General features: G+C 46.5%; 2 protein-coding genes across 8 annotated transcripts in view; both read left to right on the forward strand.

Moving 5' to 3' along the window:
- Positions 1–19,584, forward strand: part of XYLB (xylulokinase) — a 44,678-nt gene extending 25,094 nt beyond the window's left edge. For 4 of the 6 annotated variants that reach the window (XM_081527387.1, XM_081527382.1, XM_081527385.1 and 1 more), the window contains 6 exons: positions 631–704; positions 2,797–2,893; positions 8,111–8,169; positions 10,338–10,425; positions 12,956–13,050; positions 17,711–19,584. In XM_081527387.1, coding sequence (XP_081383513.1) covers positions 631–704; positions 2,797–2,893; positions 8,111–8,169; positions 10,338–10,425; positions 12,956–13,050; positions 17,711–17,788 — 491 coding nt within the window. In that variant the 3' untranslated portion in view covers positions 17,789–19,584. Of the gene's footprint in view, positions 1–630; positions 705–2,796; positions 2,894–8,110; positions 8,170–10,337; positions 10,426–12,955; positions 13,051–13,340; positions 14,852–17,710 lie in introns of those variants that run through there. The other 2 variants (XM_081527383.1, XM_081527384.1) reach the window with 2 other exon arrangements.
- The window catches only part of ACVR2B (activin A receptor type 2B), a 39,187-nt gene continuing 36,049 nt past the window's right edge, over positions 16,855–19,992 (forward strand). For both annotated transcript variants that reach the window (XM_081527392.1, XM_081527394.1), the window contains exon 1: positions 16,855–16,919. In XM_081527392.1, coding sequence (XP_081383518.1) covers positions 16,877–16,919 — 43 coding nt within the window. In that variant the 5' untranslated portion in view covers positions 16,855–16,876. The remainder of the gene's footprint in view (positions 16,920–19,992) is intronic.

The following is a 19,992-nucleotide window of genomic DNA, read 5'->3' on the forward strand; positions in this document are numbered from 1 at the left end:
GGGGCCTGTGAGGGGAACAGCTGCTGGGGGAGGGGCAGGGCCGGGAAGGAGCCAAGGGGAGCCCTGACTGTCTCCACTTCTGCTCCATGGGCCTTAAAACTCGTGTGGACCCCCCTGATCTGAGTGAGGTGGGGGCGGCAGACCAGGCCAGAGCTGCATCTGCTGTGCCCTGGAAGCTCCCAGTGACAGCATCAGAGATGGCAGCCACAGTGTCTGCTCTGCCCCAGTGCGTCCCCACATGCAGCTTTCTGCCCCAGACACGGGGTCCTATTAGGAAAAGTGCCCCGCATTGGGGCAGGCCATCTGAGCAGGCAGGGAATGTGCCTCCTTGGGTCAGACCCGTGCTGGCATTTTAGGGTTAGCTGGACAGCTAGCTGCCTCCTGGCTTGGGCTGCCAGGCGAGTGTAAGAAGAACTGTCTCCATGAAGAGCTAGCCTAGGCCTTTCCAGTTGCCCTCTGTCTTGCGGGAGAGAAGGACCTTAGAATATTCACGGGTCTCCTCCAGGGAATGGGGGGCCCAGGGAACAGGGAGGTAGGGTCATTTCACCCTGCTGTTTTTCCAAAGCTGTTGAGAAGCTGATCTTTTATTTTTGACCACTGATAGCTAATCTTTTCCTGGTCTTGTTTCAGGTTTTTATTTTGATGTCATGGAAATCACCCCAGAAATTATTGGACGCCATAGGTTTAATGCAGAAAACCATGAGGTATGTATGTTATTGGTCAATTGGAGCTACGTTGACTCCATTTTTGACTATTAAGTTTTAAAAAATACCTATGAAATTATTCTAGCTTTAGGGACCTCATTCATTTAATCAGCCAGTGATAAAACAAATACTTGAAAAAAATTTTTGATTTGATGTATAGTTGATTTGTAATATTGTGTTAGTTTCAGATGTGCAACACAGTGATTCAGTTTTTCTTCAAATTATATTCTGAAAAAATATATAACCTGTATATAGTTTATAGGTTATTACATGGTATTGGATATGATTCCCTGTGCTATACAGTAAATCCTTGTTACTTACCTATTTTATGCACAGTAGTTTCTATCTGCTAATCCCATACCCCAGAGATGAATCCCATACAGACTGAGCCTGAGCTCTGCCATGCCCTGACTCCCCAAAGTGACACACGAGTGAGGCTGTGAGCGTGTGTGTGTATGACAGGCAAAGTCAGTGGTTCAAGAGCACCGCTATGGGTGGGCTCCAGTGGAGGCCTGTCATGAGCGCCAGATCTGGGCTATTGTTTAAAAAGACAGCACACACACACACATACCCACAGACACACACATACACACCACACACACACATACCCACAGACACACACATACACACCACACACACACATACCCACAGACACACACATACACACCACACACACACATACCCACAGACACACACATACACACCACACACACACATACCCATAGACACACACATACACACCACACACACAGACACAGACACGCAGATACATACCACACACACACATACCCGCAGACACACACATACACACCACACACATACATACCCATAGACACACACATACACACCACACACACAGACACAGACACGCAGATACATACCACACACACACATACCCACAGACACACACATACATACCACAGACACACACACACTACACACACATACCCATAGACACACACATACACACCACACACACACATACCCATAGACACACATATACACACCACACACAGACAGACACACAGATACATACCACACACACACATACCCACAGACACACACATACACACCACACACACACATACCCACAGACACACACATACACACCACACACACACATACACACCACACACACACATACCCACAGACACACACATACACACCACACACACACATACCCATAGACACACACATACACACCACACACACACATACCCATAGACACACACATACACACCACACACACAGACACAGACACACAGATACATACCACACACACACATACCCACAGACACACACATACACACCACACACATACATACCCATAGACACACACATACACACCACACACAGACACAGACACGCAGATACATACCACACACACACATACCCACAGACACACACATACATACCACAGACACACACACACTACACACACATACCCATAGACACACACATACACACCACACACACACATACCCATAGACACACATATACACACCACACACAGACAGACACACAGATACATACCACACACACACACACACACACACACACATACATATCACACACACACAGAGACACACAGATACACACCACACACACACATACCCATAGACACACATATACACACCACACACAGACAGACAACAGATACATACCACACACACACATACCCACAGACACACACATGCACACCACACACACACATACCCACAGACACACACAAACACACCACACTCACACATACCCACAGACACACACATACACACCACACACACACATACCCACAGACACACACATACACACCACACACACACATACCCACAGACACACACATACATACCACACACACACAGACAGACACACATACATACCACACACACACACTTACCCACACACACACACAGGCACACACAGACACACAGATACATACCACACACACACATACCCACAGGCACACACATACTTACCACACATACACATACACACCACACACATACACACCAAACACACACACACACACACACACACACAGAGTGAGTGGACAATGAGAGCCCTTCACTCGTCCACTTTCTCCTGGAGACAGGTCTCGGCATTCTCCCGGGATGTGGAGATTCGAGCGCTGGTCGAGGGACAGTTCATGGCCAAGAAGATTCATGCTGAGGCGCTGGGCTATCAAGTCAGTAAGTGAGCTGCTGGGGGGCTGTGTTCTGGAGTGGGGTCCAGGGGTCCTACTCATACACCGAGGTGCTTGAGACCCTTTCTGCCTTCAGACCAGGCCTCGTGGACACTCTTAAGGCTCCACTGGGGATCCTTGTTTTTGCAGGAGGGAAATAGAGCCTGGACCTGGCGGTGGGATGAGGTGGACTGGCCCTGTGGGCAGGCATAGACTAGGAGGTGGGTTGTTCCAGCTTCTCTGCTCGTCACCAGTAGCCTCATCTCCTGGCCAGGAACTGTAGGACTTGAGAGATCTTTCTGTAACCCTCAGTTGCATCCTCCAGATGAAATGTCCTAAGCTCAGGATCCTGAGGACACAGGCAATGCAGGTGGTAAAGGTCTGGGCTGGGGCCATCACTGAAGCTTCACCTTCTGGGCATGCCCCATCTGCCTGTGGGGCACAGCTCTGGGCGTTTCAGCTTGAACAGGGAAGAGAGTGGATGTAGAACCACTGTCAGAACTGAGAGACCTGCAATGGAGAGGACAGAACCAGGGCTGGGAGACCCATGGGGAGGAAAGAACTTCTAAGAACTGAGCCATGGAGTGGGCAGCTCTAGGAGGTCAGTGAGTTCCCCCTACTGATGTTGCCAGAACGGTCTGGGGGAGTCTGAAGGATGTTGGACCAGCCGACCACAGAGTCCAGGTTTCCGAGATGTATTTATCCCTCTGGGCAGCAGCTGTGACCAAGAGAAGTTCGAAACCCCTGGAATCCTCTCAGCTTAAGGGTCTCCTCACGATACTTCTCCCAACAATCCAAGTCCTATGTAGTGTGTATTTTATGTCTTTGAACCTATCAGGTAAAAACGACACTTTAAAAGTAGGCACTAGGTAAACCTTTTTGAAAACCTGTTAGGCAGCATCTACTAAAGCCATGTACACACCCACTCGGCAACCTCCCTTCCCAGCGGATGCAGGACAGAGATGTGGACACGTGTTCACTAAAGCCGTGCAGGAGGCCACTCCCCGTGGCCCTGTGCTTGACACCCCATGCTGGAGACAACCCAGTGTCTGTCGATGGTAGGATAAATGCCTCGTGGAGTGTTCAGATGACATGATCCTACACAGAAATGAAAGCAAACCAGCCTCAACCAAGCACAGCAAAATGGACTCATCTCACAGATGAAAACGCTGAGCAGAAGAAACCAACCCCAAAATGTGTGTGACAGATTCTGTGTACAGCAGATTCAAAAGCAGACAAAAGTATCTGCTGTCATTGGAAGTCTGGTTGACTGGTAGTTACCTTTTGAGGAGCCATGGTGCCTCTGGAGTGCTGGTGAGACTCTGTTTCATAGGTCATACAGGGGTCTTCATCGAAAACATGTCAGGCTGTCAGCTTACGATGCATATGTGCATTCGTTAGGCTATATACAGTTAAACAACATTTTTATTTTTTTTTATTTTTAATTTTTAAGTATTTATTTATTTGGCTGCACCAGATCTTAGTTGCAGCATGCAGGATCTTCATTTCAGCATGTGGAATCCTAGTTCCCTGACCAGGGACGGAACCTGAACCCCCTGCATTGGAAGCGTGGAGTCTTAACCATGGGACCACCAGGGAAGTCCCTCAACAACATTTTTAAATAGAATGAACTTACTTTTATAAACCCCAGTTCATGGCAAATAGATGGAGAAACAGTAGAAACAGTCACAGATTTTATTTTCTTGGGCTCCAAAATCACTGCAGATGGTTACTGCAACCATGAAATTAAAAGACACTTGCTTCTTGGAAGAAAAGCTATGACCAACCTAGAAAGCATATTAAAAAGCAGAGACATTACTTTGCCAACAAAGGTCCGCCTAGTCAAAGCTATGGTTTTTCCAGTAGTCACGTATGGATGTGAGAGTTGGATTATAAAGAAAGCTGAGCGCCGAAGAATCGATGCTTTTGAACTGTGGTGTTGGAGAAGACTCTTGAGAGTCCCTTGGACATCAAGAAGATCCAACCAGTCCATCCTAAAGGAGATCAGTCCTGAATATTCATTGGAAGGACTGATGCTGAAGCTGAAACTCCAATACTTTGGCCACCTGATGCAAAGAACTGACTCATTTGAAAAGACCCTGATGCTGGGAAAGATTGAAGGCAGGAGGAGAAGGGGACGACAGAGGATGAGATGGTTGGATGGCATCACTGACTCAATGGACGTGAGTTTGAGTAAACTCCGGGGGTTGGTGATGGACAGAGAGGCCTGGCGTGCTGCAGTCCATGGGGTCACAAAGAGTTGGACACGACTGAGCAACTGAACTGAACTGAACTTTTATAAACAGTCCCGCTCCTCTCCATTCTTCCACCAAAAGTGTAAAAAGAAATTCCCCATGGGTCTCCACAGGCTTCTAAGCTCCCTGAGAAGTGAGCCCAGGTGAGCAGGACAGGGACGGTGCTGAGGTGGACATGAGTGACTGGCGGAAGGGTTCTCCGGTCGTCAGCAGGGGGCACTTTGGGGGGCTGTCCCCACTGGCCCAGTATGCAGGGAGAGGCAGTGAGGGTGGAGAGGCCTTCCTGGGCTCCAGGAGACCAGTGTGATCATGTCAGCATTCCCAGCCTCTGAAGTGATTCTTGTGCAAACAGAGTAAAGTTACTTATCCTCTTAGCAAGCTTAAGGGGGCGAATCAAACCTGTCCTTCCAGCTCTGCTGAGTTCCTCTCAAACAAGATCACATGAACAAACACGCTTGAACCCAGAAGGGCACAAGGGCTGCACGGACTGCAGGCATCATGTTCCCGGCTGAGCAGCTTGCAGGATCTTAGTTCCCGGACCAGGAATTGAACCCAGGCCCTGGCAGTGAAAGTGCTGGGTCCTAACCCCTGGACCGCCAGGGAGGTCCCTCTCATTTCTTTATTGAACAGTCATAATCTTGTCTTAATAACATCTAAGAAGAATAAAAAGATGTCTGAAGTAAGACTGGTGATCGTGATAATAGCAGGTGTCGATATTTACTGAGTGTCTACTGTGTGCCCAGCCTGGTTCCTAAGCACTTTATCTTTATTAACAGCAGTATCTCTGGGGGTGGGTATCACTCCTGCTTCACAAAGTAGGAAACCAAGACTCAAGGTGTTTTGTCACTTGTTCCAGGCTGGCAGACCTTCTGAACCAAGCTAGTCTGGTTCTAGACTCTAGATTCTTAACCACTGGGTTACATCTGCTTTCTTTAAGGAATGATCCCTGTCTTGATATTTAGACACCAGGAGACATATGCACCCAGCTGCGCAGGGCTAACGCCACGGTTCCTTTTCAGCTTACATTTCCATGTATATTTCATTTTGTTTAGGTTGACTTATAAGAGCAACAAAGCCTTGTAGGGACTTCCCTGGCGGCCCAGTGGGTCAGACTGTGCTTCCAGTGTAGGGAGCATGAGTTTGAAACTTGGTTGGGGAGCTAAGACCCCACATCTCGTGTGGTGCAGCCAAAAACGTTTTTTCAAAAAGCAGCCTTATAATAGCAAGTTTTGAAAATAAAGGAGAGGAAACTACCTATAATCCCATCTCCTCTCCCTAACCACTCGTGCAGTCTGGGAGCTCTTTCTTTCAGTCCCCTTTATGAGCTTATTTTTATAAAGCTGGAGTCCTGTTCCCGTTTTACCTACAAAGGGTACATACAAACCCAAACTCTGTCAAAGCCTTCGTGGTGCTTTACATCACGCCCGGCTGACTCCTCTTGCAGTCGTGAATGGAGTATGTTTTGATTTTCCAACATCTTCCCGTGCGTCCTGAATTGTTTCCTTAGCTGGCTGTCATCCCTTCCCCTCTTCCCAGCCCAGGCACTCTCTTCGTGGCCGAGGGTGAAGATGGGGGAGGCTGAGAGGGGCTTATAACATTTGTTTTCAAATACCTGCATAATAAATAAGTGCCTTTTTATTGTAAAAGAGTCCTGTGACACAGGAGTATAGGGATATAAGTGCTATGAAATTACAGAGCTCTCTCTCTGTTTTCCCACCCTGCCCCTAGCTTCCACGTCACCACTTAGACGGCCGGTGGGGAAGGGGTGGGGATGAGGAGGACTAGCTCTGCCTTTGGGACACCTTTTTCATACCAACACCACCTACTGCTTGGCAGGTTCTCTGTTCTGGCAGTTTATATGCCTCTAGAGGGTCACTACGCCACCTATCTTGTACTACAGGTATGGCAAGTCAGCATTTAAGGGCTCATCTCATTCCAGAATTTAATTTATTTACAACTTTTTTGTGGGGGAGGGAGGCATGCCACATGGCTTGGGGGATCTTAGTTCCTGACCAGGGATTGAACCTAGGCCCTTAGCAGTGAAAGTGCCAAGTCCTGACCACTGGTCCACTGGAGAATTCCCTGCATTTACCACTTTTTGTTAGCATTAAATATATATATATATATATATATATGTGTATTTTCTTTTTGGTTCGGCGGTCTCTCATTGTTACAAGGCTTGTTCTTTCTTGACCATCTCCATTCTAACCTGAGGTGGAACTATATGTCTTTTACTAGATGGCAGTTTATTATATTTTATTGTAAAAAATATCTTGTATACTGCAGAATATATGCTTCATACAGCTAACTGTAAAAACAGTCAAACAAAAAAAAAAATCAAGCACCTGTTCATTGAGCACTCTGGTTAAGAAATACAACATTGGGGCTTCCTTGGTGGCTCAATGGTAAAGAATCCACCTGGCAATGCAGGAGGCATGGGTTCGATTCCTGGTCAACTACTGAGCCCATGCACCGCAACCACTGAAGCCTGCATGCCCTACAGCCCATGCTCCACAACAAGTGAAACCACCGCAATGAGAAGCCCTCACACCACAACTAGAGAAAAACCCACGCAGCAACAAAGACCTAGCACAGCCAAATGTAAATAAATAATTTTGAAAAGTTAAAAAAAACCCAGCAACCTCTGTCCTTGTATTACTCTGAAACAAATAACATTAAAAAAAAAAAGAAATGCAACATTGCTAGAACCTTAGAACTGTCCTGTGTACCCTCTTTAGTTGCATCCCCAAGAGGTGGGTGAGGCAGTGGCCTCACAAGCAGATTTCATATGACAAGTCCACGTGGACAGAGCCAGCTTCAGGTCTCCCCCCAAACCCCGTGTGACAAGCAAGAGGCATTGACCCGACACTAGCCCTTTGTGGCAGAAGAACTCTGAAAAACAGCCTTTTCTGGCTTGGGGGGATTGTCACAGCCATTTGTTTTGTTTTGTTTTTTGTTTTTCCTTACAGTGCCCAAGACAAAGATTTTGGCCACTGGAGGAGCATCTCACAACAGAGACATCCTACAGGTAAGTGCTGGTAGCAAGTTCTGCACTAGGGCCTCTTCCATGTCTAATGCTTCTAAGAGCAAGAGACTCAGCAATAACACTGCCTCTGTTCCCACTCCTGCAGAGATGGTGAGTTTACAGCTCATTCTCTCCCAGGAAGCCAGCCCTTTACAGCTCACATGGAGAACAGGTTCAATCTTAGACTCAAATCCAGTGCGCTGTCCAGCTCCACTCTCTAATCCCAGCATCGGCCTCTGGAGTCACACAGAAAGTGCCTGTCTTTCACGGCAGACCTTCTGACATCTAAGGCCAGTGTTCTTGTGTTCCTCAAGGTTTCCCCCTTCCAATTTAAATGTCTCTGATTCTCCCAGCCATTCCCCTTGTTATACAGTCGCCAGACTTTGTCACTGTCTTTCTGGTCCTTCACTGTGTTAGAAATATATGACCCAAAGTGGAATCAACCTGCAGATATCTGACAATCAGGCTGTCACATCATGGGGCTGTCAGTGTCTTACTGGGACACTGGGCATGTTTAGATACAGCCTGAGGCTGCCTTAGCTGTTTGAGTAAGTGTATCCACTGTTGACGTGTAACATACTTGCCTTGGGTAAGGTTCTCTAGAAGCAGAGCCGGAAATGGGAATTCTTCTGGAAGTGATTTGTTGGGAGAGTGCTCCCAGGAGAAAGGGAGTGAGGGAAGCAGGCAGGGCAGGGGAACAAGGTTCTGGGGATGTGGTTCTGGCTAGAGTCAGCTTCACCTCCATCCCAGGTGGAGAGGAAGTACATGGACTATACTGCAGACTTGGCTCCACCTTGGAGTAAGGGGGGCAACCAGCTACCGTGGGAAGAGGTGAGAATAACCTCCTGTGAGAGGGAGCCTCTGTTCAGCCAAGAGCAATTTTTAAAAATTTTATTTATTTTTGGACTGTGCCCTGCGGCATGTGGGATCCTTGTTCCTTGACCAGGGATTAAACTCGCACTCCCTGCATTGGAAGGCACAGAGGCTTAACCACTGAACTGCCAGGGGAGTTCCAAGAGCAATTCTTTTTTTTTTTCACTTTTACTTGCATTTATTTTTTGCGGCATTTATTCCAGGGCCGTAAGTTTTTGTTTCTTCCATTTCTTCTGGAATATCTTTTTCTTTTGTGCAACCTCCTCTTCCAGTTTAGGAGCAATCTGTTCTTTTTCAGTAAGGATTGTCTCAACGTGGCAAGGAGAGCTCATGTACGGGTTGATCCGACTGTGAGATCTGTAAGTCCGGTGCCCCATCTTGGGGGCTTTGTTCACCTGGATGTGTTCAATGACCAGAGAATCTGCATCTAAGCCCTGTTCAGCCTCCCTCTCTGCATTTTTGAGCATGTGCAGTACCAAGAGCAATTCTTTTGAGAGGCAGCCATGAACTGTCAGCAGCCAATACTCACTACATGTGGATGAGGGTGCACGCCAGCCCAGTAAGGGGATCTGGGTGGGACATCAACAATTCTGTCATTTAGTCGCCAAGTCGTGTCTGACTCTTTTGTGACCCCATGGACTGTAGGCTGCCAAGCTCTTCTGTCCATAGAATTTCCTATGGCAAGAATATTGGAGTGGGTTGCCATTTCCTTCTCCAGGAGATCTTCCTGACCCAGGGATCAAACCCATGTCTCCTTCATTGCAGGTGGATTTTTTTTTTTTTTTTTTACTGCTGAGCCACTAGGGAAGCACATCCCCAATATCTCTCATCAACTAAGAACCTCGAGTCTTTTCCACGTGAGCTCCTCTTAGTACAGGTCCTCTGTTCTAAACTAATATAATTTATTTGGGGGACCTACATGGAAAACTTTATGTTTATCCCTATAAGACCTGCTCTTGTTAGTTTGGGTTTGTCTGAGCTTGTCAGTAATAGTCAGAGACCTAGCCGTCTCCACCTTGGGTGTTTGCTAAACATCCAGTCTAAAACTTCCTCCTTGTCTTTGATAAAATGTTTAAACAGTGCAGGGACAACCTGGAGATCTGTGGCCCTCCAATGGAGACTTCTCCCAGGTCACCCTGACCCTAGGTGGCATGGTCAAATGTACTTCCTTTAAGGCAGCAGAGGTGGAATCGAAGGTATCAGAAAACATGAGAGAAGAGAGCCTGGAAAATTCAAGTCTATGTCCACATTCCCTCTGAGGAACGACTCACCACAGTAAGAACCTCTGTCCTTTCCAGGTGCTTGCAGATGTGTTTGGTGCCCCCGTGTACATCATAGACACCGCCAACTCTGCCTGTGTGGGCTCTGCTTACCGAGCTTTCCACGGTAGGTGAATGGATGGGGGCAGACACCTCTGGAAGCGGTTGGAGCACTGGCTGGGCTGAGGGCAGTGGAAAGGGGAGATTGGGATGTTCCCAGTCTTTAGGAACATGGCGGGCTTCACTTTTCTCCCCTCCCAAACCCTCTGTGCCTTTATTCTTTACTTACACTGGAAAAGAGAAGCACCGTCCTAACTAATGAAGCCTGGTCAGACATTGGTTGAGGGCCCTCGGGCTGGGTCTGGACAGCGGGTAGGTAGGAGGGGTGGATAACATCCAGAGCCGTCTTTTCAGTGAGAGCAGGAAATGGACACAAAGGTGAACGCTTCAAAGCCAAGCAGTCCAGGACCCTGGACAGCTCCATGGGGGGACCATGGCTCTGATGGAGGCATCGCAGAAACTAGGGGAGCAGCAAAGGCCCACAGAGATTGTTTCACCCATGTGGTCCATTCGCCATATCCTCTGCCTGCTCAGGTTGCCCACCCATGTACCTCAAGGGCTGTGTCCTTTTCCTCTGGCGGTTCCATTCTTCACACGTTTATCCTTAACTTTTTAACACACCTATTTAACCTTGTATTTTTTTCTTTGAACACTGAGAATTCATCAGGGAGCACAGCCTCCTCTTAATAAACTCTTCCGCTTTCATTCCTTTCCCTCTCCACAGTCTGCCCCATCCCACATGGTGCCACCTCCGTATAAAGATCACTGGGCAATTAATTTCTAGACTCTTATGTTTTTAATCAAACTTTACATCCTGTTGACTTTTTATCTACACTTATCTTTGAGTTTGTCTATTTTTTTTTGGTGACTCCTTTCAGCTTCTTTTTCCTTCTTCATTTCTATCCTAGTTTTGTTAGAATATACAGCCTGAATACATTTTTAAGAAAAAATTCAGTAGGTGATACTTTTCTGAGGGCTTACATGTCCACCCTCCCAAAGACTGGCTGGACAAAGGACTCTAAAATGTTTTTCTCAGAACTGTGAAAACCCCATTCCATAAGCTTTCAGCCTTCAGTGGGGTTCACTTTATACTCCTTCTGCCAAAACAGGAAAGGAACTACCCTTTGGGGCCTCCACTACTATTCTGCACTGTTTTTCTTTCTTATTTTTCTGTGCCACCTTTCTTTTTTTTTTTTTTTTTTCCTGCACTGCTTGGCTTGTGGGATCTTAGTTCCCTGACCAAGGATTGAACTGGGCCCTGGCAATGAGAGTGCTGAGTGTTAACCACTGGACAGCCAGGGAATTCCCTTCTGTGCCTGTTTAGTTGCCAGAGATTACCTATGGATACTGCCCTGTACTGCCGTCCAAAACTAAAACCTGAGCTAAGTCCTAGAATACCAGTTCCCACTTTATGTCCACATCCATTCTCTCCAGCTATATCTAGGGACAAAATCCAGTCACACAAAGCCAGGCCGTGAGTGGAGGGGGACCAGAGTCTTTGCAGAAGTTTCTCTGGGGGCTACCCCACCATCCACTGGCCCCTCATCCACACAGCTCTGTACTGGGATATCCCAGCATTCTGCGAGAGAACCAGGCCTCGCATCTTTAGTGGGCCCTCCTTCCCTCTTGGTGGTCTTGAGTTTCCCTTCAGTCTGATACTGCTCCTTAATTTGCTTGGAAATTCCTCTTTTTTCTTTGCCCCCCTATGGCCACCTTCCCTCTTTCCAGCCCCATCTCTCCTTTGTTTGGTGAGTGCCTCCTGGATGCAGGCAGTGTGCTAGACACCAGGGCTCCAGTGGAGACCAAGTCCTGGCCTCTCAGAGCTTCCATCTCGGGAAGGGAGAGACCTTAAATCTGTGGCAGTAGTGTGACATGCCCTGAGGAAAGAGGATGGTGCTGAGGGGTGGCAAGGATATTCTTAGAGCCAGCTTCTTTGAAAAGAGAGGGGGGAACATTACAGTGAAAAGGCTCTGGGCAGAAGGAATTGAGAGAGGCTGGGGTGACTGCAGTGCAGCGAGCCATGGGGAGAGTGGAGTCATGGGACGGAGGGAGGCAGGCAGACCCTCCCCTCTGTCAGAGGTCAGAGGTTAGCTGCCCCCTAACATGCACTTCAGACAAACTAGGCCCTGCTGAGAAGGAGGACTGCTCCTGAAACTTTTCTTCTCTTTCTCCCCTTTTTAAAGATGGTTTTATGGAGGTACAGTTTATATAATGTAAAAAAATCACCCATAGACTGTACAATTCAGTGTTTTTTAGTAACTTTATCAAGTTGTGGGACTTCCCTTGGTGATCCAGTGGTTAAGAACCCACCATCCAATGCAGGGGACACGGGTTCGATCCCTGATAGGGAAACTAAGATTCCCCAGGCCTCTGAGCAACTGAGCCTGCACTCTGCAACAAGAGACGCCCATGTGCTGCAACAAAGACTCGGCACAGCCAATATAAAGGGAAAAAAAACCCAAACACTTTATTAAGTTGTGCAACTGTCACCATAATCCAGTTTTAGAACATATTCTCACTCCAGAGATAAAATGCTATTTCCGGGTAACGCCTTGATTTGCAATATGCACTGATACAAAATGAGCTGTCCCTTCTAGGCCTTGCAGCTGGAACAGACATGCCCTTTGCAGAGATTGTGAAGTTAGCCCCAAATCCCAGATTAGTTGCAACCCCAACCCCAGGAGCGTCTCAGGTAAGAGACCATCCAAATGTATTTGTGGCACTTGGATGGTGAAAAACCAACTTGGTTCTTATTTCCAAAAGGTGAGTAATTTTCTTTGTCACCTACATTACAGTTGATGTGCTCAACTGAAGAGGAAATCTACTTTTTTTTGTTTTAATTGTCAAGAAAATAGAGCAAAGGAAGCAGGTTGTCTCTGAGATTCAGAGATACCTCTAATCTTGTAGCCCCAGGGATCAGATGGCTCACTGAATGCATCTTCTTTGCTCTGATGCCTTGGAGTGGGTGCTTCTAATTCACAGGGTTACAGAAGCCGCTGAAAGATTCTGTCACTTAAACATAAGACATGTTGGCTTTCTACTGCTCAGATCTGAAGTCTGGATCCAAGACAACTGTGTGGTTCCTCAGTCAGGGAACACAGACCCCACTTGCTACAAGCTGCTACCCTGGAAAGCAGACCCTGAGCTGTTGGTGAGGATGCAGGAGATTTATGGGCTTCTCTGATGGCTCGGACAGTAAAATCTACCTTACAATGCAGGAGACCCAGGTTCGATCCCTGGGTAAGGAAGATCCCCTGGAGAAGGGAATGGCTACTCACTCCAGTATTCTTGCTGGAGAATTCTATGGACAGAGGAGCCTGGCAGGCTACGACAGATGGGGTCTCAAAGAGTCGGACACGACTAAGCAACTAACACTTTCACATGCAGGAGATATAAGAGGGGGCACTCTTGGAATCTGCATCTGTGGAAGGGCAAAGGAAGAGGCAGGGCTGGGCCGAGGTGGGAGAGGAGCTGCTGCATCTCAGCAGAGCCCTCGGCCAATCCTCCAGGAAGTTCTGAAGCTGGGATGACTCTTTTGAGTTTTACCCAGTTGTAGCGAGGGGTAGTCTGGACAGTTTGCACCACCTCTCCAGTTTGCAGAAGGTTCTTGCAGCCCAGGAGCAGGGGCGACCCAAACAGAGGGCTTTATTGCTCACAGCACAGCAGGCAGTATAGGCTTCATGTTTGTATCAGTGTTCCTTGGCCTTGAAGAGCCATGGGGCAGTGTGGAGTGAACCCACGTGGAGAGTGTGCCCTCACTGTGTCTGTGACCCAACTGAGGGGACCCCAAGCTTAGGAATCCCCCAGCATCATAAAGGAGCTGCCAACAAACCTGTCCAACCTTGGCCCTCAAAGGAGTCATTGTCTTTCTGATCCTGATCAGCACACCAATTTCCCCTCTCTCCAAGGCTGTTTGCTATACAAACAGCCTTGAAGAGATAGTCAGGAACAAAAGCTGTCACAAGATGTCTAGAAACACCCTGGAGAACTGTCTCCTCGCCTGTCTTGGAAGCAGAAGCTCCTGCTTTCCAGGTGACTAGATAACCCGCCCACATGGATCTGCCCAGACTTCCATTACTTTCTGTTGGGTGTCCTGTTTAAAAGGCAGCTCGATGCAGTCGAAGGAGCCTGCCTTGAGATAAAGGGCCTTTGGGTTCTGATTCTTATCATGCCTCTCCCTCTCCATGTGACCTTCGCATGACCTTGACCTGCACTCTTCATCTGCAAACCTCTGTTTCTTCATCTGGGAACTGGGGACATCTGTCCAGCCTGCTTTTAACCTACTCATTGTGAGACTTAAAAAGAATCCCTGCCTAGCATGGCTTTATTGTACAACAGGAGGTCGGATGGTGTTGCCAGTGTTGGTTCAGTGCTTCAGCAGTGTCAGGGCTCTGGGTCAGGTTCTTTGATGTTCTCCAGATCATCAGTGGACACGTATGTTATTTAAATTCTCTGGTAATCTCATTAAAAAAAAAGTGACTAACTTGAATATCTTTAATTCAAAATGTCCAAAATACTGTCATTTCAACATGTAATTTATAAGAAAATTTGCTCATGTGATATTTTACTGTGTGTGTGAGTGTGTGAGTGTGTGTGTGTGGATGAGCTTTGACATCTGGTGTGCATTTTCCACTAGTAGCAGCAGTCCCATTTCAAGCGCTTAGGACCACATATAGCTTGTGGCTACCATACTGGATAGTGCTGCCCTGGCTGTACTCCACATGACCACGGGATGTTTGTAGCTGCTTCTAACATCCTGTCTGCCCACAGCTGTATTCACAGGCAGGAATCAGAGCCTGGCATTGGGCAGAGAGTGTCTCCCCACACACTCTTGCTTATCAGGGAGAAACATACTACTGTGTTCCCCTCAGCTCCCCCAACAGATGACCACTTGGTTATGCGGTCAGCCTGAGGTAGAGTCTGGCTGCTCCTTTATCCTCTCTAGAAGGAGGCCAGCAAGGAAGAAGGTAGTTGGTAACAAACAGCTGCAACTGCCTCATGACAGGTGACAAATACTCAGTGTGTGTTCTGCCACTCTCCCTGGCTTGCTTATGACCAGTTGCTAATAGCTCATGGAACTCTTTACCATTAAACCCAAGTGTAACCTCAGAATCCTTCTCAGCACTAGGTGGCAAGCAGTGACAGCCTCTGATTGTTGGCACAAGTGACTTATTTGAGGACTGGATTGTAAACAACCTTGAGAGCCGGGCAGCATCCTCTCTTTGCCTTCTATGGGGCACCTGTGTGCTCAAGTGGAAACTCAAGACAGTAACAGTATTTTCCCTCTAGGCTCAGCTGAATGTTCCAATTTCCTCCTTGGAGAGGAGATCAAAGGCCCCCTTACTTCCTCAATGAGTTCATGGGCAGAGGCCCTGTTGCATAATCAGTTGCTAAAGTCCTTGACTTAGGGGCTAGTTAAGCCAAATTGAGATTGGCATGACCTCCTATTGGTATATATGCTGCTGCTGCTGCTAAGTCGCTTCAGTCGTGTCCGACTCTGTGCGACCCCATAGATGGCAGCCACCAGGCTCCTCCGCCCCTGGGATTCTCCAGGCAAGAACACTGGAGTGGGTTGCCATTTCCTTCTCCAATGCATGAAAGTGAAAGTGAAGTCGCTCAGTCGTGTCCGACTCTTAGCGACCCCATGGACTACAGCCTACCAGGCTCCTCCATCCATGGGATTTTCCAGGCAAAAGTACTGGAGTGGGGTGCCATCGCCTTCTCTGAGTGGTATATATGAGTCCCAAGGAAATATGGATCCCTGGTCTTCAGGGTTGCTGGTCTATGATGTCTTATCTGTAACACACACTGACCTGAACTGCAGGGCTTACACTTGTGCAAGCTACAGGCGGAAAGAGCTTTAAACAAAAGGAAGGAAGAGGAAGAATGTGGGGTTGTGTTTCTTTCTGGCCCTTTTTCCCTTGTTGGTTTTTTGGTTTGGGTTTTATTTTGTTATACAACACACTATATACATAATTTTGTAGTCCATTTTAGTTTTTTTTTAGCTCCTTTAGCCACAGACTTTATTGTTTGAATATTTGCAACTATTACTCTATTGACAGATTTTAATTTTATAAATCTCTACATTCCATATTGCAAGGTCTCTACACTCTCCATTTTATGCCTCATTTCATCAAGAGATATTTTCCCAAATCACAGTTTGCCTGATTGTGTGTTAAAGCATTCTTTCAGATGTATTCCACTTTTAAAATTCTACAACCAAGTATTTATATTCTTAAAAATGTGCCTACATGTTATTTTTAATGACTACATAATATTCTGACTGGCTGATGAACCACATTTCTCAAGCATTTTCCATGTCTTAAGAGCAGTTGCTTCTAGTTGTTTGATTATTATAATTAACCCTATGTGGGTAAAGGATTAACAACACCTCTCCCTATTCTGCATGAGAATTTGACCTTTGGTTAATGTTCTAGCTCTGCTTCCTTTGAGACTTAATAAAAATGGAATGTCAACAGTGTTACTAGGCAACATTGCTTATGGCCATATGGCCTTGAATGAGGACACTGCATCTTAAGCGGGAAAACACAAATACAAAGGGTAAGTCAGACTCAGGGCTTCCTGAGTGCTGTGACCTCTCACAGGCACGTCTCTTGCCCACAGAGTTGTTGGGAGAGATGCTTCTGTGGGAAGTGAGGCTACTGCACCTGTAAGATGTGGATTTCATCTCCTTGCATCAGAGCTGTGACCTGAGGGGTAGGGAGGGAAGAAAGCAGGGAGGCAAAGAGACCCTTCCCTGGACACCTGTACAAACTGTTCATGGGCCCCTTCAGCCACTGTGCCAGCACTCATGTTTTTCCAGTATATTCTGTTGAGGGTCAAGATGTAACCCATGGTAGTCTTATGAGTCTGAATGTTTTGTGGTGTCTGAGAAGTCTCTTGGTGTACCTAGCACCCTACATTTAGGATTATTTCCTTAGGAGAGCTTTGCGGAACAGAATAACCAGGTCGAAAGCTATGGGCATTTTCAAGCCCCTTTATCCAAATGTAAAGTTGAGGTGATTTCCAAAAGTGTTGCACCACCAACTTCTACCAACTGTGCAAAGAGACAGTCATTTCCAGGCACCTTCATCAGAATTTTTGAATGTTTTGTAGATTTAAGAACAAAAGTTGGTTTCTTGTCTTAGTTCCCATTTTTTAAAGATCTGAAACTACAGGTTGGAGAACTACTACCATTTCCTCTTTTGTGAATTGACACTACTCTTTTGTCTGCTCAGCAAAAAAATTAACTTGCAAGTGAGCAGGATGGAAAAGTTTTTAACTGTAATTTGCAAAGAGATGTACAGGCATCTTCCCTTCCCCATCCTAAACTGCTCTTTCCGCCCCTCCAGGTCTATGAGGCCCTCCTCCAGCGGTATGCCATGCTTGAGCAGAGAATCCTGAGCCAGACCCAGGGGCCTCCAGAGTGAATTCTGCAGGCCCAGGCCCCCTGACCCCACTTGGAGATGTGGCCTTGGACAGCTGGGATCCTCTTCCCTATTCTGGGCAGCTCTGCCCTCTCTCCTTCCCCACCTGATTCCTTGTGGTGCTCCAGCCCTGCCCAGGGCCACCTTAAAGCCCATCTTAGCACATCCTCCTGAACCCAGATGTGCTGCTTGTGTCCCTGTGCCGTTGTGCCCAGGGCAGGAAAGCATCTCTCTTTTCCTGTCTTTATCCCAGGAGGCAAGATAACACTGAGCTTGGGATATATCCAAGAAAAATTGTGACTTTTCCCCTTTCAGGACCTAAATCAGCAGGTTGGGAAAGACAAAGCGAAATAGATTCTTTCCTCTTTATTCACCGGTTTTCAGGATGATAAGTTAATCCCCAAGCATCCTCTGAAAGCGATTAGGTTTTTAGTATCAGTATGATACATTTAACATACTTTGTATGTCTTAATCCATTGCAGTGATTATTCTTCTTTCTGTCTTCTGAGAGCCATTCTCTCCAGCTTGTCTCCTGCTTTCCTTGTGTGCACGTGTTCAACCCTGGATGCCATGGACTGTAGCCACCTGGCTCCTCTGTCCGTGGGATTTCCCGGGCAAGGATGCTGGAGTGGGTTACCATTTTCTTCTCCACTTGCTTTCCTTATTTATCATTCATTCATTCTTCTTTACTGAGACTTCTGCCCTGTCTACTCCTTAATTATTGCTGGGCCCCAAATCTCTGTTCTCATTCCTCCTTCCCTCCGATTCTGTCCCCTCTTGTTGGATGATTTCATCTAGCCTTGGACTTCAACTGCTCCTTAAAGGCTAGTTATACCCAGCTCTGTGTTTCCAGCCAGAACTCGCTTTGGAGTTGGTCAGCATTCTCACAGGGGTACTTCAGACGCAGCTTATTTTCCCATGCCCTTCCCCAAACCCCCTCCTCCATTCATTCATTCAGGAACCCAAAATCAGAACTCGGATATCTGCTTTCCCACCTCAGATCAGTCACCAAGTAATTTTGGTTATTCCTTCAGTAATCCCTTAAAAATAGTTCCTTTCTCTCCATCCCTCCCTGTTCTACTTTAGACCCTTTTATTCCTTGCTAAAATTATTGCAAAAGCCTCCGTAGAAAGTCCTCTGTGACCTGCCTCCTGCAAAATCCTCCAGATTTTTCTGTTGCCACAGGCCTGCACCTAAGTTGGACTTGAGTTATACCAAACTACTTGTGGTCTCATCCAGAGGACACAAATGCTGCAACAGGTTTGAGACCTAGTGGATCAGAGCAGAGACTAGTGGGAAGTCAAGGAAAGGAGTTTACAGGTTTAAGCAGGATAAGAGAGATCACATCTGAAAAAGATGAAATCATCTTGAAAGGGAGTTATACCCTTCTAAGCTTGATGGATGAAGGCAAAAAAAAAGAAGCAAGAAGCTGAAGACCATAGCTTATCAACAGCAGGTCAAAGATTCAGAAGAAAATAGACAACTCTCCCCCCACCTCACTACCACTTGAATGTCACTTATTAAAGAAATTCCATTACCAACCAACAAACAAGGAGTCTCCTACCAAAAAACAGAGAAAGTTGCTCAATCCACTCCTCATTTTACCCCTGCCCCCATAGAGTTGCCCATTATTACAGGGATATCAACATACACAGAAAAATGAGCTGATTATTTATACAAATATGAGAAGAAAACAAAATGAGAATCATAACTTTTAAAGCTAATGAAATACTTCACGTAAAAAGGAACAAAGAGTAAATTATAACAACCTTCTAACATGAACTTCAAAAAATAAGAAACAATTGTGGCTATGAAAGAATACCCCAGATCAGAAATCTAGAAACTCAGGATAAAAATGAAAACGTGAACGAACAATGTGAAAAGAGAACGGATCAAAGTTGGGAAAGAATTTGAACAGAAAGATAAAATCACCCTAGTTGATGAAGACTGAATTACAACATATCCAAATGAAAATAGGAATGACTGCAAGTACTATAAATCATATAGAAGGTAAGAATGAAAAAAGCTAAGACAGCAAAAACAATGTGAAGAGCTGGAAAGGCCCAGAAAGAAAATGACCAAGTCTCTGGAAAGATCAGGTTGGCATCAAAAATCGAGGTAGCAGTGGAGCAACATGTTCAAGAAACTCAGAGAAAAAATATGAACCAAGTGTTGTGTGTCTAGCTAAACGGCCCTTTAAGTACCGG

This window comes from Giraffa tippelskirchi, chromosome 9 (genome assembly GCF_054371585.1).
Source record: "Giraffa tippelskirchi isolate mGirTip1 chromosome 9, T2T-mGirTip1v1.2.pri, whole genome shotgun sequence".
NCBI lineage: Eukaryota > Metazoa > Chordata > Mammalia > Artiodactyla > Giraffidae > Giraffa > Giraffa tippelskirchi.